This window comes from Mobula birostris, chromosome 13 (assembly GCF_030028105.1).
Source record: "Mobula birostris isolate sMobBir1 chromosome 13, sMobBir1.hap1, whole genome shotgun sequence".
Lineage (NCBI taxonomy): Eukaryota > Metazoa > Chordata > Chondrichthyes > Myliobatiformes > Myliobatidae > Mobula > Mobula birostris.
The window spans coordinates 32,740,062-32,765,045 of NC_092382.1; the positions used below are offsets into that span (position 1 = coordinate 32,740,062).

General features: G+C 44.7%; 1 protein-coding gene across 1 annotated transcript; it reads left to right on the plus strand.

Moving 5' to 3' along the window:
* The first annotated feature begins 1,030 nt into the window (after window positions 1-1,030).
* LOC140207882 (cell adhesion molecule CEACAM5-like) lies at window positions 1,031-18,858 on the plus strand. The gene is made up of 10 exons (XM_072276427.1): window positions 1,031-1,064; window positions 1,154-1,414; window positions 5,574-5,849; window positions 7,058-7,318; window positions 12,170-12,290; window positions 13,635-13,690; window positions 14,090-14,154; window positions 15,346-15,387; window positions 16,792-16,835; window positions 17,209-18,858. The coding sequence occupies exons 1-10, from the start codon at window positions 1,031-1,033 to the stop codon at window positions 17,210-17,212; spliced, it is 1,164 nt and encodes a 387-aa protein (XP_072132528.1). The 3' UTR covers window positions 17,213-18,858.
* The last annotated feature ends 6,126 nt before the right edge of the window (window positions 18,859-24,984 follow it).

Here is a 24,984-nt window from a genome sequence, read left to right on the forward strand (position 1 = left end):
CGGGGTTCCGGGAGAGTGGGATTATATCAGTGAATGTTACCCTAGAAATAAACAACTACAGGCAAGCACCGAAGTAACTGAACAGTTGATTGGGAGACGGATTCGAGTCTGTCTCGGGCGCTGGTGAATTAAAATTGAAATTTTGAATTTCCAACCTCAAATCCGAGTCGCATTGCGTCGGGATGAAACTACCACATCGTCGGTTCACTTCTGCACTGCAGATGAAAGAAATGTGCAGGATAAACTGCTCTGTCCTACAAGTGTCTTCACGATGCGTTTTTAGATTTTCCAATCACCACAGTTCAAAGGCAATTGTGATCTACATGAAATTTGGGTGGGGTGCCTATCCACTCTATCCGTTCCTCTTAATAAGTTGTATACCTCTATCATGCCCCCTCTCATCCTCCTTCTCTCCAAAGAATAAAGCCCTAGCTCCCTTAATCTCTCATCATAATGCATACTCTCCAAACCAGGCAGCATCCTGGTAAATCTCCTCTGTACCCTTTCCAATACTTCCGCATCCTTCCTATAGTGAGGCAACCAGAACTGGACGCAGTACTCCCAGTGTGGCCTAACCAGAGTTTTGCAGAGGTGCATCATTACATCGCGACTCTTAATCTCTATCCCTCGACTTATGATAGAGACTGAACATAGAATATTGAATCTGAAAATGGGCCCGTCCATACACGCTGTAAATTGGAGAGTTCCTATAATTACATGCAAGGTCAGTGACGTGACAGTATGGTGTACGCCCACGTGAGATTCTGCCCGAACCCTGATTACATTAGTGATTGTACCTACACTCCAAGCTGTCTTACTTTAGCACCGCAGAGAGACGTCGGCTATTTTGTTTGGAAAGGTTTTCCTGAATTATTTTCCACAAACCCCACACCTAGAGAAGTTATGCAAAAGAATACGCTTATGTCTGGCGTGCATTGTCTCCAGTTTGGAGAAGGAAGCGGGTCTGGGGATGATCTGACACTGTTCCCCGACTCTCCTATCCTACTTACAGCGCGTGTCTTCCAGAAAAATGCATTCGCTGGTGTACAGGAGCACTTTCAATGGTGATGGGCTGTTCCTCCTCTTACGCTGAGAAACTCTGATGTATTTCCTGTGTAATTTTCTGTCAATCCGTTTTGTCCATTTGTTTTAGACGGACCGGACCGTCCATATATCATCACTCAACCGAACTCCTCTCTTCACGTTGCCGGAAGCACCATAAGGTTAACATGTTTGACACAGTCGCGGCCAGTTGCTGAATTGAAATGGCGACTGAACGGTGCCCACCCACAAAGTGGGCAGGTTCTCAACCTCGACAACATCTCTGTCAGCCAGACGGGAAACTACACTTGTGAGGCCTATAACGATGTTACAAACAGGAACAATACCTCAACCACGCAAATCAAAGTGTTCGGTAGGCAGTCTGTTTCTCCCTTTCTTGAGGTCATTTAATTAATGATGTTGGTGCAGTCAGGCCGGCGTGTCTGAACTAAATGCCTGAACCCGATCAGAATATTGACTACGATATCAATCCACGATGTTGCATAGTGATGAATAACAGTATTGATTCAGATGAAAAGCGGAATTGTTTTGACTTGCGGATTGCATTACAAATACTACCTTGCTGCAGTTAAGATCATAAAGCCATAAGGTATTGGAAGGAGGATTGGACCATTTGGCCAATGGAGTCTGTTCCGCCATTTCATAATTCGTGATCCAACATTCCTCACAGTCACAATCGCATTCGTTTCCGCATCTTCCTTCATGCCCTGACCAATCAAGAATCATTCATCCTCTGTTCATATTTACGTAACGACATGGCTTCTGCCTTAAACTTGCATAACAACATGGTCTCTATAGCTGCCTATGGATTATAATTCCCAGATTCACCACCCTCAGGCGAAATGAATTCCTTTTCGTCTCCGTTCTAAAAGCACGCCACTCTATTCAGAGATTTTGCCTTCTGGTATTAAACTCTCCCACATGAGAAACATCCTCTCCACATCCACTCTACTAAGGCCTTTCACAATTCGGTAGGTCTCCATGACGTCACCCCATATTCTTCTAAATTGCAGTGGGTAGAGGCCCAGCACCTTCACTCTCTCGTCTCCTGAAAGGCCGTTCAAAGCTGGAATCATTTTGGGGAATCTCCTGCAGTTTCATCACATTCTTTCTAAAACGAGGATCCAAAAATAGATCACAATACTCCAGGTGAGGTCTCACCAGTGCTTTATAAAGCAGCATTTCATCCTTGCTTTTATATTCTAGAACCCTTGAAATGCATGCTAACATTGCATGACCCCTGATACTTGGAACTTTCAACATATCACCAGTATATTCTGCGGTGAAGGCTGATGCAAAATACTAATTCAGTTCTTTCACCAATTCGTTATCCCCCATTACTACCTCACCTGCCAGGTGAGGCGACACTTCACCTGTGAGTCGGTCGGGGTGATATACTGCATCCGGTGCTCCCGATCTGGCCTCTTATATATTGGCGAGACCCGCCGCAGACTGGGAGATCGTTTTGCTGAACACCTACGCTCTGTCCGCCAGAGAAAGCAGGAATGCCCAATGGCCACACATTTTAATTCCACATCCCATTCACATTCTGACATTTCTATCCACGGCCTCCTCTACTGTAAAGATGAAGCCACACTCAGGTTGGAGGAACAATACCTTATATTCCGTCTGGGTAGCCTCCAACCCGATGGCATGAACATCGACTTCTCTAACTACCGCTAATGCCCCACCTCCCCCTCGTACCCCATCTGTTACTTATTTTTATACACACATTCTTTCTCTCACTCTCCTTTTTCTCCCTCTGTCCCTCTGAATATACCCCTTGCCCATCCTCTGGGTCTTCCCCCCCCCCCACCTCCTTGTCTTCCTTCCCGGACCTCCTGTCCCATGATCCTCTCGTATCCCTTTTGCCTATCACCTGTCCAGCTCTTGGCTCCATCCCTCCCCCTCCTGTTTTCTCCTATCATTTTGGATCTCCCCCTGCCCCTCCCACTTTCAAATCCCTTACTCACTCTTCCTTCAGTTAGTCCTGACGAAGGGTCTCGGCCTGAAACGTCGACTGCACCTCTTCATAGAGATGCTGCCTGGCCTGCTGCGTTCACCAGCAACTTTTATGTGTGTTGCTTAAATTTCCAGCATCTGCAGAATTCCTGTTGTTCCCAATTTATACCTGTTCCGTTTTGTGTGAAACAATTTCCATTGGCTCCAAAACATTAACACTAACACTGAACTTTGGATCATTTCAGTAGCGATGGTTTATCTGGATGATTTGAGAAACTGTTGTCAGTATTTCTGTCCTGTGTTTGCCAGTGATTATGCATCATCTTTCTCATTGCCAAGTCACCCTTGCCTGAAGTGAATTGTTTCCTTCTTCCTCCTTCACGAGCTCCATTGGTTTGACATTTTTGTCGGGTTTGTTTTTGGAAAATGAAATTTCAAAACGCCATGGCGTCGCAGATTAAAACAGGAAGGAAACAGTCCCTTCGGCCCAACATGTCAATGCCGACCCCTGCATCTCCTTGGTATTCGCAGTTGCTGCGTTCGGTCAATTACATTCCAAACCATTCCGTTCCAATTGTTTATCGAAGTTCGTCTTAAAAGTTGCAGCTGTGTTCAGCTTGACAACTTCATCAGGGAGCTCATTCCAGGTGCTTATTACCGTCTGTGTTACCTTTCCTTAGACCTCTTTTAAACCTCTCCCTCTTATCGTGTATCGCTGTCCCCCTAACGCAGATGAATTTGTCATGTGGAACCTTGTTAAAGGCCTTACTGAAGACCATGTAGACAAAATCCACTGTTCTACCTACACCGGACCCCAGCAAATCCAAACGTTTTGTCAGACCCGCAGAATTACCACACTGACCATTCGCGATCAAGCCTTGACTATCAGAATGATGGTCGAGGTTATCTCTTAGAAATCCCTTAAATACTGTTCCTGTAACTGAAAACACGCTCTCTGGCCGGGGGTTTCCCAGCTGGAGCTTCCCACTCATCGTGATAAATGGAACACAATTACCCAATATCCGACCTTCTGCACATTTTTCCGTAACGTACATATGCTACAAGATCTCAGAATGATCAGAATTCCTTCAGTTTTAAGATAGCAATCGATGAGGTACGGTGTCGACATTGCGGGAGAAATTAAATTAAATTTGATCAATTTCAATTATGACTCCATTAGGCGGGAACTCTGGAGAGTTATTTTAAACAGCTGACTTTAGGGACGTCCACACCTGCCACGTGGAACTCCTTAAGCACCAACTGCCCAGTGCACAATAGACAGGACGTTTGTTCCAGTAGAAGGAAGGACAAGCGTCTGACTATCAGAGCTCTTTAAATGACGAGACAGCAGTGAATTTACCCAGGAAGACAAAATGTAAAGATTTGGAAGCTAAAGCAAAAAAATGATTCTTGATTTTTTTAATAGTTTACGAAATAAACTGGCAGAGAACTCAAAATGGAGCTAGGAGTATTGGCTCTCCTGAAGATCAATAAAGTGGATAAATCCACACTCCTATTCAGAGAGTGAGGAGACCAATGGCAAATATCTTCCTATCCCCTCTCCAGAGAAATGAGGTCCAGCAGGGCTGGTGACTAGATAATGTTTCACTATTTAAAATGGGAAAGTTTCGTTCTATAAGAAGCTTGTGGAGGCATTAGAGACGGCGCAGAGGTGGCTGACAAGAATGCTGCCTGAGTCAGAGAGCACGGGCAATAAGATTGTGCGAGTCATAGACGGAGTCGACAGCCTGCATATTTTATTTTATCTTTTCATGATCATAAAGCCAAACATTCATCTTTAGACAGAATGAGAAGAACTCAATTAACCTGCAAACGGTGCAGGAAGTATTCATAAGGATGCAAACAGAATGGGCATGTTTTGGCGTTAGACGTCTTGTTCGATCGAGATCTTCATCTGGGAGGGTGGGAGGCCGTTGCATGGCCATATAGAGGAGACTAAAAAGCACGAGGGGAACAGCTTATCTCGATGTTCACGTATGTCTCAGCATGATGAGTCTAAAGTGAAGAAAATAGATTGATACCGAGTGAGGTACAATTTAAAAGGGACCCAAATAGCGACATCTTCATGCAACCTGTGTTTCGTAAGTGTTAGGAACTGCCGGAGGGAATGCTGGGGGTGCGTGCAACTTTAATGTTCAGAAATCATTTAGATTGTAAAAGGATATAACAGTTTGTACACGGTCCAGTCGCTGGCAAATGGGAATAGTTCAGGGAGACATCCTGGTCATCATGAAGGAAAATGGGCCGAAGGGCCTCTGCGATGACCTATCACGCCATGGATAAGCCTGAAGGGAGAGGATTTCAGAATACTGGCTCTGAGTGAGCGGAGAATGAGGAATGAAGAGACGTGTCTCAGCTCCAGTGTTTTCATCTCAAACCTTATGACCATCAAATGGAATTATTGTTTAATGTTAACTTATTATGGAATGATAAATATTTGATTTCGTTTTCAGATACGGAACGGGATCTATAAACTTCCAGATTATATTGCTGATCTGAGCACTAACCAATCGCCTATGTTTTAACAGAACCTGTTTCCAATGTCACCGTAACATCTAATGCCACCAGACTGATAGAGTACAGTGACAGCGTCGCGATAACCTGCTTCGCAAGAGGCACGGAAGTCTCTTACCTGTGGCTTAAGGAGAACAGCCCGATAATTCCCGGTGGCAGGTTTGAACTGAGTGCCGATAACAGCACACTCGCTGTTTCAGGAGTGCGACGGACAGACGAAAATTTCACCTGCAGAGCAAGTAACTTGATAAACAGCTCGACAAGCGCCCCGTTTCATCTCGATGTCTACTGTAAGTAACCCGAGTCTCCGGTAATTACATATCATTTTACAAGTCCTGCTGGATACGGGGTTCCGGGAGAGTGGGATTATATCAGTGAATGTTACCCTAGAAATAAACAACTACAGGCAAGCACCGAAGTAACTGAACAGTTGATTGGGAGACGGATTCGAGTCTGTCTCGGGCGCTGGTGAATTAAAATTGAAATTTTGAATTTCCAACCTCAAATCCGAGTCGCATTGCGTCGGGATGAAACTACCACATCGTCGGTTCACTTCTGCACTGCAGATGAAAGAAATGTGCAGGATAAACTGCTCTGTCCTACAAGTGTCTTCACGATGCGTTTTTAGATTTTCCAATCACCACAGTTCAAAGGCAATTGTGATCTACATGAAATTTGGGTGGGGTGCCTATCCACTCTATCCGTTCCTCTTAATAAGTTGTATACCTCTATCATGCCCCCTCTCATCCTCCTTCTCTCCAAAGAATAAAGCCCTAGCTCCCTTAATCTCTCATCATAATGCATACTCTCCAAACCAGGCAGCATCCTGGTAAATCTCCTCTGTACCCTTTCCAATACTTCCGCATCCTTCCTGTAGTGAGGCGACCAGAACTGGACGCAGTACTCCCAGTGTGGCCTAACCAGAGTTTTGCAGAGGTGCATCATTACATCGCGACTCTTAATCTCTATCCCTCGACTTATGATAGAGACTGAACATAGAATATTGAATCTGAAAATGGGCCCGTCCATACACGCTGTAAATTGGAGAGTTCCTATAATTACATGCAAGGTCAGTGACGTGACAGTATGGTGTACGCCCACGTGAGATTCTGCCCGAACCCTGATTACATTAGTGACTGTACCTACACTCCAAGCTGTCTTACTTTAGCACCGCAGAGAGACGTCGGCTATTTTGTTTGGAAAGGTTTTCCTGAATTATTTTCCACAAACCCCACACCTAGAGAAGTTATGCAAAAGAATACGCTTATGTCTGGCGTGCATTGTCTCCAGTTTGGAGAAGGAAGCGGGTCTGGGGATGATCTGACACTGTTCCCCGACTCTCCTATCCTACTTACAGCGCGTGTCTTCCAGAAAAATGCATTCGCTGGTGTACAGGAGCACTTTCAACGGTGATGGGCTGTTCCTCCTCTTACGCTGAGAAACTCTGATGTATTTCCTGTGTAATTTTCTGTCAATCCGTTTTGTCCATTTGTTTTAGACGGACCGGACCGTCCATATATCATCACTCAACCGAACTCCTCTCTTCACGTTGCCGGAAGCACCATAAGGTTAACATGTTTGACACAGTCGCGGCCAGTTGCTGAATTGAAATGGCGACTGAACGGTGCCCACCCACAAAGTGGGCAGGTTCTCATCCTCGACAACATCTCTGTCTGCCAGACGGGAAACTACACTTGTGAGGCCTATAACACTGTTACAAACAGGAACAATACCTCAACCACGCAAATCAATGTGCTCGGTAGGCAGTCTGTTTCTCCCTTTCTTGAGGTCATTTAATTAATGATGTTGGTGCAGTCAGGCCGGCGTATCTGAACTAAATGCCTGAACCCGATCAGAATATTGACTACGATATCAATGTAGTTGTATGTTGCATAGTGATGAATAACAGTATTGATTCAGATGAAAAGCGGAATTGTTTTGACTTGCGGATTGCATTACAAATACTACCTTGCTGCAGTTAAGATCATAAAGCCATAAGGCATTGGAAGGAGGATTGGACCATTTGGCCAATGGAGTCTGTTCCGCCATTTCATAATTCGTGATCCAACATTCCTCACAGTCACAATCGCATTCGTTTCCGCATCTTCCTTCATGCCCTGACCAATCAAGAATCATTCGTCCTCTGTTCATATTTACGTAACGACATGGCTTCTGCCTTAAACTTACATAACAACATGGTCTCTATAGCTGCCTATGGATTATAATTCCCAGATTCACCACCCTCAGGCGAAATGAATTCCTTTTCGTCTCCGTTCTAATAGCACGCCACTCTATTCAGAGATTTTGCCTTCTGGCATTAAACTCTCCCACATGAGAAACATCCTCTCCACATCCACTCTACTAAGACCTTTCACAATTCGGTAGGTCTCCATGACGTCACCCCACATTCTTCTAAATTGCAGTGGGTAGAGACCCAGCACCTTCACTCTCTCGTCTCCTGAAAGGCCGTTCAAAGCTGGAATCATTTTGGGGAATCTCCTGCAGTTTCATCACATTCTTTCTAAAACGAGGATCCAAAAATAGATCACAATACTCCAGGTGAGGTCTCACCAGTGCTTTATAAAGCAGCATTTCATCCTTGCTTTTATATTCTAGAACCCTTGAAATGCATGCTAACATTGCATGACCCCTGATACTTGGAACTTTCAACATATCACCAGTATATTCTGCAGTGAGGGCTGATGCAAAATACTAATTCAGTTCTTTCACCAATTCGTTATCCCCCATTACTACCTCACCTGCCAGGTGAGGCGACACTTCACCTGTGAGTTGGTCGGGGTGATATACTGCGTCCGGTGCTCCCGATCTGGCCTTCTATATGTTGGCGAGACCCGCCGCAGACTGGGAGATCGCTTTGCTGAACATCTACACTCTGTCCGCCAGAGAAAGCAGGATCTCCCAGTGGCCACACATTTTAATTCCACATCCCATTCCCATTCTGACATGTCTATCCACGGCCTCCTCTACTGTAAAGATGAAACCACACTCAGGTTGGAGGAACAACACCTTATATTCCGTCTGGGTAGCCTCCAACCTGATGGCATGAACATCGACTTCTCTAACTTCCGCTAATGCCCCACCTCCCCCTCGTACCCCATCTGTTATTTATTTTTATACGCACATTCTTTCTCTCACTCTCCTTTTTCTCCCTCTGTCCCTCTGACTATACCCCTTCCCCATCCTCTGGGTTACCCCCCCCCCCGTCTTTCTCCCTGGACCTCCTGTCCCATAATCCTCTCGTATCCCCTTTTGCCAATCACCAGCCCAGCTCTTGGCTCCATCCCTCCCCCTCCTGTCTTCTCCTATCATTTTGGATCTTCCCCTCCCACTCCCACTTTCAAATCTCTTACTAGCTCTTCCTTCATTGAGTCCTGACGAAGGGTCTTGGCCTGAAACTTCGACTGTACCTCTTCCTAGAGATGCTGCCTGGCCTGTTGCGTTCACCAGCATTTTGTGTGTGTTAGTACCTCACCACCATCGTTCTTCAACGTCCCGATATCCACTCCCGCTTCTCTTTTCACTCTTGATGTACGTGAAGACACTTTGCCTGTCGTCATTAATATTATTGGCTAGAGTACTTTCGCATTCATCTTTACCTTCTTAATTACTTTTTAACTGACGTTTGTTTTTTTTTAAATTTTCCGCTAAATATGCAGGTTCCCATTTATGGATGTTTACCGTTTAGATTGCTTACCGACTATTTCACTTATTTACTGGTTAAAATTACAAAAAAAAGCAGCGCAAGGATTTATTTAAAGCTAATGTTATGCCTTTAATTGATCAGATTAAACATCTGCTTACTAAATGCTCACCAATGCCTTTGTCACTGTTAAATCGGATTAATGCTATCAAGGCGATTATTTTACCTCAATTCTTATATTTATTTCAAGCGGTGCCAAATTTTTTTCCGAAATCTTGTATTGATAATGTTGATTCTAAAATCTGTTCATATATATGGCAGAATAAAACTCCTGGGTTAGTTTAAAGATACTTACAGAAGTCTAAAAGGGAGGGTGGGCTGGCACTGCCGAACTTTAGATTTTACTATTAGGCAATTAATATTCGATATTTAAAAATTTGGACATGAGAATTGGACACAACTTCTAGTCCACATTGGATATATCTTGAATTCAAATCTATAAAAGGGTTTTCATTGGGTTCTGTCTTAGGGACTTCCCTTCCCTTTGCTCTTTCTACATTGCATAAACAAACGGATAATCCAATAGTTAAATATACTTCACGAATATGGTTTCAATTTCTAAACTTTTTCGGGTTGAATAAATTTATTCTAGAAAGCGCGGTTATATCTTTTTTAACCCTCTATTATGGATCAAGTCTATATGTTTTGGAAAACCAAAGGTAAATGAGATCTTGTAATCTATTTTTGGATAACTGTTTCATGTCCTTTGAACAATTATCTAATACATATAATTTGTCTACATCCCATTTCCTTAGATATTTACAGTTTAGAAACGTTTTAAATGCTGTTCTTCCTAAACTACCCAATCATCTAACTTCCCATTAATAATTGTTCCATTATAAATCCTGCTTTTGGACAATGTGTTGGCTTTCACTTCTCTTGTTAGCCACGGTTAGCCATGTTTCCTTTAGAATATATCTTCCTCCTCTGCCGTCATCCCTGCCAGTGTTCTTTTTCAATTAAAACTGGCCATCTCCTCTCCAGTGCTTCTCTAATTTCTTTTGACGCACTGACTTCAGCTTCTCCTTCTCAAATTTCAGGATGAATTCGATCATGTTGTGATCACTTACGCCAACGTTCTTTTTTTTCCCCTTAAATTCAATTCTGGCTCATTGCACAACACCCAATCCGGAGCAGCTGAGCTCGTACCGATATCTGTCTCCACAGCATCTCCACGTACCGTTGTAACAGTCTGATTTCCATCTCCCTGCAACTCCACTTTAAACCCTATCGAACAACAACAATAAAACATCCCGGAAGGACAATCCAGTTCAGGAGCAAACCGTCCCTTCGGTGTCGGTCGCAACATCCCTGGAAGAGAGCCCAATGATCATAATTCGCATTCCCTTCCTCCTTCGCCACTCCTTTGCCACGTGTTAGATATGAAATGGTTCTAGTTCTTGCTTCAAGAGCAAGTGACACTGGTGTCTTATTTTCACATGTCCCAGGGAACAATTGAACTGTAACCAAGTACAATTTTGTTTTACTGTGATCTGATAGATAATGCACACACTTGCTGCAGGGAAAAACCAAGTATGCGGAAACTCTGAAAGAAGAATACTTTATCACCTTAAGTGACAGCAGATGGCGTTTAATGTGAATAAGTGTGAGGTTATTCACTTTGGGAGCAAGAACAGGAAGGCAGATTATTATCTGAACGGTGTGGAGTTAGGTAAGGGAGAAATACAAAGAGATCTAGGAGTACTTGTTCATCAGTCTCTGAAGGTGAATGAGCAAGTGCAGCAGGCAGTGAAGAAGGCTAATGGAATGTTGGCCTTTATTACAAAGGGAATGGAGTACAAGAGCAAGGAAATCATTTTGCATTTGTACAGGGCCCTGGTGAGACCACACCTGGAGCATTGTGTGCAGTTTTGGTCTCCAGGGTTAAGGAAGGACCTTCTGGCTGTGGAGGAGGTGCAGCGTAGGTTCACTAGGTTAATTCCTGGGATGTCCGGACTGTCTTACGCAGAGAGGTTAGAGAGACTGGGCTTGTACACGCTGGAATTAAGGAGATTGAGGGGGATCTGATTGAGACATATAAGATTATTAAGGGATTGGACAAGATAGAGGTAGGAAATACTTTCCAGATGCTGGGAGAGTCCAGTACCAGAGGGCATGGTTTAAGAATAAGGGGTAGGTCATTTAGGACAGAGCTGAGGAGGAACTTCTTCTCCCAGAGAGTTGTGGAGGTGTGGAACGCGTTGTCTCAGAAGGCAGTGGAGGCCAATTGTCTGGATGCTTTCAAGAAGGAGCTAGATAGGTATCTTATGGATAGGGGAATCAAGGGTTATGGGGACAAGGCAGAAACCGGGTAATGATAGTAGTTGATCAGCCATGATCTCAGAATGGCGGTGTAGGCTCGAAGGGCCGTATGGTCTACTTTTGCACCCATTGTCATTTGTTTATTGAAAGGATGGCAATATTTTGTGACGGAAGTGGTGAAATTACGTCCGCAGCCGTTGTAAGTTTAAAACATGAACGAACAGCATGTCTGATAGCCGATAATATAGGGGGCAAATGCCGTCAGAAATGACAGAATAGCCGGGGCTGTGACGGTGTGCTTTAGCAAGGAATTATTAAAGAACCACTTCGAGTTGGAAGATTCTCAAATCTATTTAGATTGTAAACCGAACAAATACCCAATTGTTCTTTTGGTCACAGACAGGAGATAGCGAACTTATCTCGTTTTATTGATCACAATCTATTTTCAATGTCCAGACTGGCGACCAGAATATTTCAAAGCGTGGATCGACGTTCAAATCTGAACTGTCTGGGACAAAATAATCGATTCCAAACTTACATAGTCAAATAGTTATTAAAATCAATTTGCCACTGAAAAAGATGAGTTTTCGCAGATGTAATCTATAAATTTGCTCTGTGTGTTAATAGCTAAAACAGATGGTATTTTTACCCTCGGCTCTGGCGCAATCGCAGGCATTATGCTTGGTTTACTTGGCGTGGGCCTGATCGGTGGAATCACTGGATGGTTGACCGCGAGGAAAACTGGCGGGTAAATGCATTTTTCTCAGAAAATCACTACTTCTGTCAATAATTGGGGGAGGTGTTTTTGCAGAAATGACACATTGAAAACTTTGAACGCGAATTTGCGATGCGACAGCTGACTGAAGCAAATTACACAAACTGGAGCTGGAGGGCACTGGCGAGTCAGGCATTATTTGTTGGGGGACATGAACAGACCCTTTTGGGTGCGGAGATGCAGGATGAGGAAGTGCTTCACAGGGCACAGAGAGTTCTGCGATTTATTACCGTGGCAACAATTATTGGAGTCAGAAATGTGTACCTAACAGGGACAGAACTCTTGGCCGTATTGAAAATGTATTGTTCATGTCTCCTCACCATATGACAGGAGGCAAGCTAAGGATTCAGAAATGGTGCAGAAGAAATATACCAGAGCGGATACTGGGTTCAGGGATAGATTGTGCTTTTGGAAGACAGCTGTTTCCTGGAAGGCATTTAAGGTGGAGTTTATACTGAAACTCATAAACATCAGAGTTTCATATGTGAGTTTGAAGTTGCTCTTCCACATCACTGAGTCCAGGATTAAAGACTAGAGACTCTAGATGAAAGAGGCAGGCATTACAAGTCAGGGTGAATGGTTTGCTTTCCAGCAGTTTGCTGCTGGAACAGGGGGCGCTCTGTTTGCAGATCTCCTGAGGGCGGATCAACTGCGGCCTTTAAGAGGGAAATGGATAATTAAATGGTGACGATTCATGTGCAAGGTTCAGGAATGGAACACGGACGGTGCATTGGTGTAGATCCTCACCAGGCACTGAGGTCCTTTTCCGTGAGATAACGGATCTATGAGTGAATATTACCCTGTCGATAACAATCAGTTTCAGTCACAGTGGAGCAGTTGGTCAATCCGCACGTCCCCGGTGTTTAAGGAAAATGGGGACCGCTCGGTCTCCACCTGTTGGCATTTTAAACCTCTTTACCCAAGGAGGAGCTAAAATTGATTAGCAACTCTAGAATTATGCCACAGATCAGGAGACATCCGTGGACAGAATCAGTATTATCTTGTACGTGGACGTGGCTTTCCTGAAGTGTGAGCATTTGTTTGAAAGTGGGCTGCGTTCATTAATGCAGGTGTGTCACTTTCTCCTGGAAAGCTGAGGTCCGAAATTCCAGAACGTTTTCTATCCATAACCCATTATGGTCACTGTTGTTGAGATCGAGTAGGACTGGAATCGGGTATCCAATAACAGGAACAGTATCAAGGAATGAATAGAAATTATCAAATGGAATTATAGGGGTCGTTCTCATTCGGTGTATCAGTGAAGGAAAGTGACATCCTGCCGAATTCATGTTTTGACCTTTGTTTCTGTTTATTCAGCATCAAAGATCCACCGCAATCCAAACACGACACGAGCACCAATTCCGGAAAAAACAGTGAGTGAACCCAGTTTGAACTGTTCTATTACTGAGCCCACGGAAATCTAAACATTGCATTTAAATATGGAAGCTCATAGCGCACACAAGCTGGAGGTCGTTTTATCTTGCCTATCGTTTGGTATCCCAGTGAAAAAAGTTTAAATTTTGAACTGAACATTACAATATCAGGGAGAGATGGAATTGCAGGTTAGTGGACTTAATTTCCCTTCATATTGATCAATATAGGCCCTCAGTTACTGGTCTTCTGTACAAGAGATTACGTGTTTCTGACAACTGGATGGGACGTGGCTCACGCTATGGTTGCATTTTGTTTGGGGCCCGGATTGACGTCTGCAGCACTAACAACGGTCCCTACTGCTCTTCACCGTTGTGACATATTCTGTTTTGCCCCCACAGGCACCTTGGATACAAACGCTGCGGACGCATCGCAAAACTATGAAAATTTCCCAGGGAATGAGCAGGTTGGATGTTTGTATTATGTTCATGGTCTCAGTCATTGTTTTGCGAAGGAAAGATAAGAACATCGGTAATGTGATCGGTAGCGTCCATCGGGCCCTTGGGCACTGATTGGCCATTTATGTAGATCACCGGTTCACATTTCCAGTTAACTGAGGAACAACGCCTCTAAGTAGACCCAAACCAGATAGCAACGAACATCGACCTTTTCCTACCCGTGTTTTTGTTCACTTCCCTCTTGTTCCATTCTTCGCCCTCGACTCTTATCTCTTATCTTCACATGTCCATGAACTTCCCCGGAGACTCTCCATCTTCGATTTCTACCATGGTCCCGTCTCCTCTGTAATCGGATTCATTTTCCTTCAGCGCTTTACCTTCCCCACTGTCCAGGCCCACCATTCACCTTCCACATAGACAACCTTCCTCTCCCCCACTTATTGTTTTTTTTTTAAATTCTGGCGCCTTTCTGCTTCCTTTCCAGTCCAGCAGAAGGCTTTCGGCCCAAAACGTCGAATGTTTATTAATTTTCATTGATGCTACCTGAAATGCTGGGTTCCTCCGGCATTTTGTGTGCGTTATTCCGGATTTCCAGCACCTGCAGAACTTCTTCACCCGAGTTATTTGCTGTTTCTGCAGAATACATAATTGTTGTACAATGCAAAAAAGACAGCTCTTACTCTGAGTGGAATATATTTCATGAAGGATCCTCTTTAAATGTCCGGTCAAAGCGGGAAAGACACAAGGGGAAGCGGTGGTTAGGTCTGCACCTGCCGGACTGTGATTAGCGATGATCTATGTGAACGTTTAGAGAAATAGCAAATACGGTCAGCATCCTGAGGACACAAGTCCATATCCCCTCTCTGTGACGTGCAAATTCTGATCAGGAATAATCTCTCAAGATGTTTGGTTCTGTAGGCGAGCTCCTCGTCAAATAACATTCATCATGCTACCCTTATTGCTGAATGCTTACAAATCATCTAATGCTGTCCGGAAGCGTTCCTGGTGTCAGAGAAAATATGTACTTTCCTGACACTGAATCGGAAACGCGCAGTCTGTCGAACGGCGAATGATGCAATATGCTCCAATCAGCAGTGAATGTGAAAATTGATACTCCCTTTTTTATGTGCAGAGTCAGAATACAATTGTTGTGCACTTGGTTAAACGCTTCAATAGAAATCTTCATGTTCTCGTTCCAGGGCACAATGGACAATGCAGATGATGGAAATTCCACTCATATGGTAAGGCCTACATTTGCGTCAATGCCTTCTTGAAGTAATTGTTTCCACTTTACACAGTAAGAGACAGACGCTGAAGTGAGGCATTCGATAGCGAAAATGAAATCGAAGAGGCAACAGTTGGGGACAAGGACATGGCGGATCAACTCATGAATTATTAGTGTCAGTCTTTGCTGTGGAGCAAACGATCAGTGTGACAGTGTCAGGACACGGGAGTGGTTGCAGTCACTATAATGAGAAGATGAAAGGCAAGTTGGAAGGGCCGAAGGTAGATAAATCACCTGGACGAAATGGACGAGATTAACTGCACCACAAAATTCTGATGTGGGCCGCTGAAGAGGTAGTAGAAGGATTAGTACTGATATTCCAAGCTACAGATTACTATTGAATTGTTTCTGAGGATTGGAAAATTGCAAATATCACTCTGAGCTTCTTGAAGGAAGGGAAGCGGGTGACAAGGGATTATGTGCCCTTTTGGGAGGTGCAACGAGACCTGGGTGTCATTATACACCAGTCATTGAAAGTGCGCATGCAGGTACAGCAGGCGGTGAAAAAGGCGAATGGTATGCTGGCATTTATAGCGAGAGGATTTGAGTACAGGAGCAGGGAGGTACTACTGCAGTTGTACAAGGCCTTGGTGAGACAACAACTGGAGTATTGTGTGCAGTTTTGGTCCCCTAATCTGAGGAAAGACATCCTTGCCATAGAGGGAGTACAAAGAAGGTTCACCAGATTGATTCCTCGGATGGCAGGACTTCCATATGAAGAAAGACTGGATGAACTAGGCTTGTACTCGTTGGAATTTAGAAGATTGAGGGGGGATCTGATTGAAACGTATAAAATCCTAAAGGGATCGGACAGGCTACATGCAGGAAGATTGTTCCCGATGTTGGGGACGTCCAGAACGAGGGGTCACAGTTTGAGGATAAGGGGGAAGCCTTTTAGGACAGAGATTAGGAAAAACTTCTTCACACAGAGAGTGGTGAATCTGTGGAATTTTCTGCCACAGGAAACAGTTGAAGCCAGTTCATTGGCTATATTTAAGAGGGAGTTAGATATGGCCCTTGTGCCTACGGCGATCAGGGGGTATGGAGGGAAGGCTGGTGCAGGGTTCTGAGTTGGATGATCAGCCATGATCATAATAAATGGCGGTGCAGGCTCGAAGGGCCGAATGGCCTACTCCTGCACCTATTTTCGATGTTTCTATGTTTCTATGTTTCGCTTGGGGATCATGACTGTCTGTCCCTGATCCTCTTTTCATCATGGTCTGACTATTCCGTGTTACTTTCAGACAGAATTTATTAAATAAGCGCAAGTATTCTTCAGTATTATTGCTGTTCTCTTCTATCACAAAATGCTTTTAATAACAAAATGCTGCTAATCATGCTGATTTCCTCACATTAACAGGGACTTGTGCTGCAGGACCGATCTGCTTACAGTGATCTGAAGAGGTATGTGAATGGAATATTGGCCTGACGATACACAGTGTCACTTGTAAAGGAAACGTACCTACTAATTTCAGGTCTGTGAGCTATGCAGTGCCATGGTTGTGTCCATGTATATACTACACTGTGATTAGCAGTTTCGTGACACTTAACAGGGAAAGATGCGAATTAGGCGGTATCATACAGCGTTATATTGATATTGAAAGGAACAAATTTCCTGGGCCCCTGGCGACATGAAATATACTAGTTGTTTTCAAGGTTGCATTGTCATGATGTTTGGTACAGATTCGAAAATCATCACCCCGTAATTGAAACTCACCAGCAGCAGCACTTCCGGGTTACTGACGTAGTCAACATAAATGGTGTGTTGTTTCCTCAGATGACGTCACTGGTGAACGGAAGAGGATAGTTGGCAGGTGAATTGACACAGAGGAAGGACAACCATCGAGGAAAAAGCCATCGTTCAGAATGTCTTTCCTTGTTTCTGTATAATTGTTCCCCATGTCTCCGGAGGATTCTCTCTGCGTTTCACATCCTCACGATGAAGATATCACTGAAGGTTTTGACTCGTTAGTATCAAAGCAGCTTAGTTTTCTCAGCTCAACCCAGACCTTTCATCCCGTAATTGCCACCTCCACACTGCCACCAACATATTCCCTCTCAACGTTGCTGTGTGATACAATTTCTATACCGTCCTGACCCCCATCATGGGCCGATAGTTTTCTGACCACTTGGTACGCTCAGAAACATGAAATATCGTAGTGTTTCGCTCTCAACCCCCAGCATAGCTCCGTTATTCACTTGGCGTGAGGCCGGTTCAGCGGCACAAGCGGCCAAGTGGGAATAATTCCATTAATTTCAACCTTAGCGTCACGGAGCTCGCTGTGAGCAAGGGATACGTATTCGCCCACTGAATATTGTGTCAGTCTCCTCGTATTCAGCTTCCATTAGTGTCCCAGAGGCAGAAACCCATTTGGACAGAGTGGTGGGGATACGAGGATGGAAGGCAGGAGTGTCTATCCAGGGACTAGAAAGTACCTAATAAGCTTTAGTGTTTCCAAGCGAAGCAGCAAATAACATAGTCTCTCTGCTCTTAAGCCTCAATCAACCCTATTTTACTCAGGTGCTGTTAGCATTGCGAGTTCGGAGATGAAGTCCGGCGTCATGTGTAATAAATCTGTAGATCTCCCTATCCAAAGTCCGTGAAGATTAATTGGTCATTGTAAAGTGTCCCGTGGTTAAGTTACTGTTAGAACATCGAACATAGAAGATAGAAATCTACAGCAAATTACAGGCTCTTCGGCCTACAATGTTGTGCCGATCATGGCACCTACTCTGGAAACAGCCCAGAATTACCCTGCCACACAGCCCTCTATGTTTCTAAACTCCATGCGCCGATCTCACAGACACTTAAAAGATCCCCACAACACCCTGGAGGAACTCAGCAGGTCGGGCAGCATCCGTGGAAAAGATTGGTCGACGTTTCTGGCCGGAACCCTTCGTCGGGACGTTCCGGCCCGAAACGTCGACCGATCTTTCCCACGGAGGCTGCCCGACCTGCTGAGTTCTTCCAGCGTGCTCTGAGTGTTGCTTTGACCCCAGCATCTGCAGATTATTCTGTGTTTGCACTTAAAGATCCATTGCATCCGCCTTCGCTGGGAGTGCATTCCACGCACCCTGCACTCTCTGTGTGAAAATCTTACCTCTGACCTTCCCCTTGTACCGACCCCCAAATTCCATAAAGCTATGCTCTCTCGTGTTAGCCATTTCAACCCTGGGGAAAAGCCTCCAGCTGTCCACACGATCAATCACCGTCATCGTCTTGTACACCTCTCTCAGTCACCTCTCATCCTCCGTCGCTCCAAGGAGAAAAGGCGGAGGTCACGCAACCTATTCTCATAGACCAGGCTCTCCAACCCAGGCATCGTCCTCGTAAATCTCCTCTGTTAATGGGGTTTGTCGTCGGTTGCTGAAAGGCTATTCCGCGCTTTACGGCTGAATAATAAACCTAATAAAACTGAAAACTTTGCTGAAACCCTGAGTTGCCTCCTGATTTCTGCGTGAATTAGCTCAGTAAATGATTATCAATCCGAGTCACTGATTCAGCCTCCGTTACCAATGTTCCTGTACACCGAGATTATGACGTCACTTCCTGTTTGAAAAATCCTGATTTACCCCATAACCCGTTCACATCCCCTGGTTCTTCCACCAGTCTCCCTGGTGTCTATGTTTCACTGTAACGCAGTTACCTGATTTTTTTTTTGGGTATTATGGATTCAAACTTCTTCTTTCTTTGCTCTTTGGTTCGTACAGCTCAAGGTGGCTGGGGGGTGGCGAGGGGTGGGGAACAGACGTGAATAGGAACTGGCACCTCGGCCAACGAAAACCATCATGTGAGATTAGAACAATACATCTGCCGATATGAGATCAGCACACTTCCATTCCCCGCGTAAATGCCCAAATGACACTTAAGCTGCAATTCACTGCTTCCCCTGACAGTGCGTTCAAGGCACCGACCACTCTCGGTATTTCATGTAAATCTGGATTTCACTTTTCCTTCTCTCACCTTCTCACTAATTCCTCTCGTATTTACCACCCGCTCCCAATTTGTGCTTTCCGTATTTTTTTTTCTTTCATTTGGATAACATGAATCAAATTATATCAGTATGGGCTCCTGCAGCCATTAACCCATAGTATTCAAGTTGATTGTGTTGTCTTCTCTCACTGTTGGAATTCAACAATTCACTTTGCCGCTGTCCACCTGAATATAATTTTCTTTTTGCGTGTACCCCTGAATCTCACGCAGATCGCTTTGAATTCCACTCAGTTACATCAAAATGATTTGATAACCTGAGTCAATTCGAGCTGCCCTGACTCTGGGACCAGTGGACTGTCTGTCACCATCGGGAGAAATAGAGAGGCCTCCGGTAGCTCGCACAGCGCCTGCTGTCTCGACATTTCGGTCTCCCCAGATGCTTCAGTCGGCGAAATCGGCGAGGAATCGGGTCACACCCAGAGCCTCACCCCGAAAGCACTCGTCGCCGAAGCAGCTCCAGAAAATCGGGAAATAATGCAGGCCGCTTGGCAGTTTCCCAGAACGGGAACACGTAGTCCGGGAAGGAGACGAAGGGTGGGAATAAGGGAACCCTTTTCGGACTGGCAAACGGTGACGAGTGGTGTTTCACAGGGTCTGTGTTGGGAAAGATTCCTTTCCGTCAGATGTCAATGAGTGGGATGGGGGTAGTGATGGTTTTGTTGTAAGGTTTGCAGACGATTGGAAGATAGATGAAGAGACATGAAATTAGAGAGGCTAAAGAAGGACTCAGACAGATTGGGAGAATGGTCAAAAGAGGCAGTTGGAATGTACTTTCGGAAGTGTTTAAGCATGCACTTTGGGGGATGAAATGGAAGGTTGACTGTTTCCTAAATGGAAAGAAAATACAAGACAAAAACTGGGGTACAAAGGGACTTGGGATTCCCTGTGCAGGATTCGTTAAAGGTTGACTTGCAGGATCAGTCTCTGATGACGAAGGTAAAAGAGGTGTTGGCATTCATTTCAAGAGGACTCGAATATAAAAGCAAGATGCAATATTAAAACTTCATAATGCCCTGATGACAGCTCACTTGTGGCATTGTAAGCAGGTCTGAGCCGTTTGTCTGACAAACGATGAGCTGAAACTGATGAAGAGTTCAAAGCAGCTGTGTGGAAGTCATTCCAGGGTAGAATGGCTTGTCCTATGAATAGCTTTCAATGGCCCTGGGCCTGTATACAGCGAGTTCAGAAGAATGAGGGGTGACCTCAATAAAACCTCTCGAATGGTGAAAGGCTTTGAGAGATTGGATGTGGAGAGGATGTTTTCCATAGTGGGGGAATCCAGGACCAGTTGACACAGAGAGAGTGGATGTGGAGAGGATGTTTCTTATGGTGGGAGAATCTAAGACCAGAAGACACGTCCTCAGGATTAAAAAGCGTACATATGAGAAGAAGATGACACTCGAAAAATAAAAAAAAAGAGGCGATAGGAGATCTGAGATGGACGTGGTCTGTTCTGGCGCACCCTCGGTGACCCGTGTTCAGTCACGCTCCCCATCTTCTCTGTCTCTCTGTTGGTGTTTATAAAGAGTTAACTTTCTGTCGATCTAGTTTCTGCAGATGGCAATCGGCTGCTTCCCTTGTTGTAAACAAAGTCGGTTCCGAACAAACTGGCATTGTGTAACACATACTTCCCGAGCTCAATTCTAAGAAAAACCAAGAGAAAAAGCAAAAAAACTTCTCACGAATGTTTGCCTTTGACGAGCTTAGTCCTGTGTTGTCAGGTCAGAGATCCTGTCTCAAACTTTCTTTTATCCTTATACTGTCTGCAACATCTGTTGTCAGCTGAGTACAGGGGAACAGCAACACAAAGCAATTCTCCGGTCCTTTAACATGCCGAATCATTCAGTAGAATATGTCCCAAACACTTCACTCCCAGTTCCCTATCACACTCGATCCCCTGCCAACTCACCCCTCCCCGACCATTCCATTATTCTTCTTCCAGACTTTAAATGCCTCCGAGTAATCCGAGAGATTGATAGGTTCTTGATTTGACATGGCATTAAAAGGTAACGGGGAGAAGGCTGGGAACTGGATAAAGAATGGTAGGGTGAAGGAACCATGGGTGACAAGTGAGGTGGAAAATCTAGTCAGGTGGAAGAAGGCAGCATACATGACTTTTAGCATGCAAGGATCAGATGGGTCTATTGAGGAATACAGGGAAGCAAGAAAGGAGCTTAAGAAGGGGCTGAGAAGAGCAGGAAGGGGGCATGAGAAGGCCTTGGCAAGTAGAAACATAGAAACATAGAAAATAGGTGCAGGAGCAGGCCATTCGGCCCTTCGAGCCTGCACCGCCATTTATTATGATCATGGCTGATCATCCAACTCAGAACCCCGCCCCAGCCTTCCCTCCATACCCCCTGACCCCCATAGCCACAAGGGCCATATCTAACTCCCTCTTAAATATAGCCAATGAACTGGCCTCAACTGTTTCCTGTGGCAGAGAATTCCACAGATTCACCACTCTCTGTGTGAAGTAGTTTTTCCTAATCTCCGTCCTAAAAGGCTTCCCCTCTATCCTCAAACTGTGACCCCTCGTTCTGGACATCCCCAACATCGGGAACAATCTTCCTGCATCTAGCCTGTCCAATCCCTTTAGGATCTTATACGTTTCAATCAGATCCCCCCTCAATCTTCTAAATTCCAACGAGTACAAGCCCAGTTCATCCAGTCTTTCTTCATATGAAAGTCCTGCCATCCCAGGAATCAATCTGGTGAACCTTCTTTGTACTCCCTCTATGGCAAGGATAGGGTAAAGGAAAACCTCAAGGCATTCTTGAATTACGAGAATGAAAAAAAGGATGACAGGAGTGAAGGTAGGACCGATTAGAGATAAAGGTGGGAAGATGTGCCTGGAGGCTGTGGAAGTGAGCGAGGTCCTCAATGAATACTTCTCTTCGGTATTCACCAATGAGAGGGAACTTGATGATGGTGAGGACAATATGAGTGAGGTTGATGTTCTGGAGCATGTTGATATTAAGGGAGAGGAGGTGTTGGAGTTGTTAAAATACATTAGGACAGATAAGTCCCCGGGGCCTGACGGAATATTCCCCAGGCTGCTCCACGAGGCGAGAGAAGAGATTGCTGAGCCTCTAGCTAGGATCTTTATGTCCTCGTTGTCCACGGGAATGGCACCAGAGGATTGGAGGGAGGCGAATGCTGTCCCCTTGTTCAAAAAGGTAGTAGGGATAGTTCAGGTAATTATAGACCAGTGAGTCTTACGTCTGTGGTGGGAAAGCTGTTGTAAAAGGTTTTTAGAGATAGGATCTGTAGGCATTTAGAGAATCATGGTCTGATCAGGGACAGTCGGCATGACTTTGTGAAGGGCCATCGTGTCTAACAAGCCTGATGGAGTTCTTTGAAGAGGTGATCAGGCATATAGATGAGGATAGTGCAGTGGATGTGATCTATATGGATTTTAGTAAGGCATTTAAGAAGGTTCCACACAGTAGGCTTATTCAGAAAGTTAGAAGGCATGGGATCCAGGGAAGTTTGGCCAGGTGGATTCAGAATTGGCTTGCCTGCAGAAGGCAGAGGGTGGTGGTGGAGGGAGTACATTCAGACTGGAGAATTGTGACTAGTGGTGTCCCATAAGTATCTGTTCTGGGACCTCTACTTTTCGTGATTTTTGTTAACGACCTGGATGTGGGGGTAGAAGGGTGGGTTGGCAAGTTTGCAGACGGTACAAAGGTTGGTGGTGTTCTAGATAGTGTAGAGGATTGTCAAATATTACAGAGAGACATTGATAGGATGCAGAAGTGGGCTGAGAAGTGGCAGATGGAGTTCAACCCGGAGAAGTGTGAGGTGGTACACTTTGGAAGGACAAACTCCAAGGCAGTGTACAAGGTAAATGGCAGGATACTTGGTAGTGTGGAGGAGCAGAGGGATATCGGGATATATGTCCACAGATCCCTGAAAGTTGCATCACAGGTGGATAAGGTAGTTAGGAAAGCTTATGGGGTTGTGAGCTTTTATAAGTCGAGGGATAGAGTTTCAGAGTCGCGTTGTAATGATGCAGCTCTATAAAGCTCTGATTAGGCCACACTAGGAGTACTGTGTCCAATTCTCGTCACCTCACTATAGGAAGGATGTCGAAGCATTGGAAAGGGTACAGAGGATATTTACCAGATGCTGCCTGGTTTAGAGAGTATGCATTATGATCAGAGATTAAGGAAGCTAGGGCTTTACTGTTTGGAGAGAAGGAGGATGAGAGGAGACATGATAGAGGTGTACAAGATAATAAGAGGAATAGATAGAGTGGATAGCCAGCGCCTCTTCCCCAGGGCACCACTGCTCAATACAAGAGGACATGGCTTTAAGGTAAGGGGTGGGAAGTTCAAGGGGGATATTAGAGGAAGGTTTTTTACTCAGAGAGTGGTTGGTGCGTGGAATGCACTGCCTGAGTCAGTGGTGGAGGCAGATACACTCGTGAAGTTTAAGAGACTACTAGACCGGTATATGGAGGAATTTAAGTTGGGGGCTTATATGGGAGGCAGAGTTTGAGGGTCGGCACAACATTGTAGGCCGAAAGGCCTGGTCTGTGCTGTGCTATTCTATGTTCTGTGTTCGATGTAAAAACAGAAACGAGGCGAAAAGGAACTTGGGAGTTAATGATGGATCAGCACATTAATGCAACTACAGAGAATGAGAGAAAATAAAAACATAGCAATTGAGATATTTAACCGGGTGTTAGGAAAGAGTGGTTGGGATTGTTGCTGAGTATTTTAAGGGATGAATCTATGTGTTGCTGGCAAGGCTGGAATTTATCACCGCTCCCTTACCAAAACCCTCACTCAGGTGTTTCTGGTGGGCTGTCTCCTTAAACTATCAGAGTACGTGGTACGTCACCAATGATCGTAGAAAAAAATCTATAGATGTACCAGGGAGAGCATTTTAAAAACCAAGAGCAGACAGATTCAGCAGGAAGGATTGAGCTTCTCGGGATCGGGTGGTAAGGGAGGTTGGTTGATTTGTCCAATATCAATGTGTGTTGATAGATTACAGAATGAACATAGTCTCTCCACTGAGACATACCTCAGCGGGATAGGGTCACCAGGAATGGAATGTTAAAATTGTACAAGGCATTGGAAAGGCAATATTTAGAGTACTGTGTACAGTTCTGGTCACCGAAGTGCAGGAAAAATGTCAACAAAATAGAGAGAGTACAGAGAAGATTTACTAGATGTTACCTGGATTTCAGCACCTAATTTACAGAGAAAGATTGAGCAAGTTGGGTATTTATTCTTTAGAGCCGAGAAAGTTGAGGGGGGACTTGATAGAGGTATTTAAATTTATCAGGTGGATAGATACAGTTGACGTGGATAGGCTTTTTCCATTGACAGTGGGAGAGATACAAACAAGAGGACATGAATTGAGTTTTAGGGTGAAAAAGTTTAGGGGTAACACGTGGGGGAACTTCTTAACTCAGCGAGTGGTAGTTGTGTGGAACGAGCTTTTGGTAGAAGAGGTAGAGGTAGTTCAGATATTGTCATTTAAAGTAAAATTGGACAGCTATATGGACAGGAAACGAATGGAGGGTTGTGGGCTGAGTGCAGGTCGGTA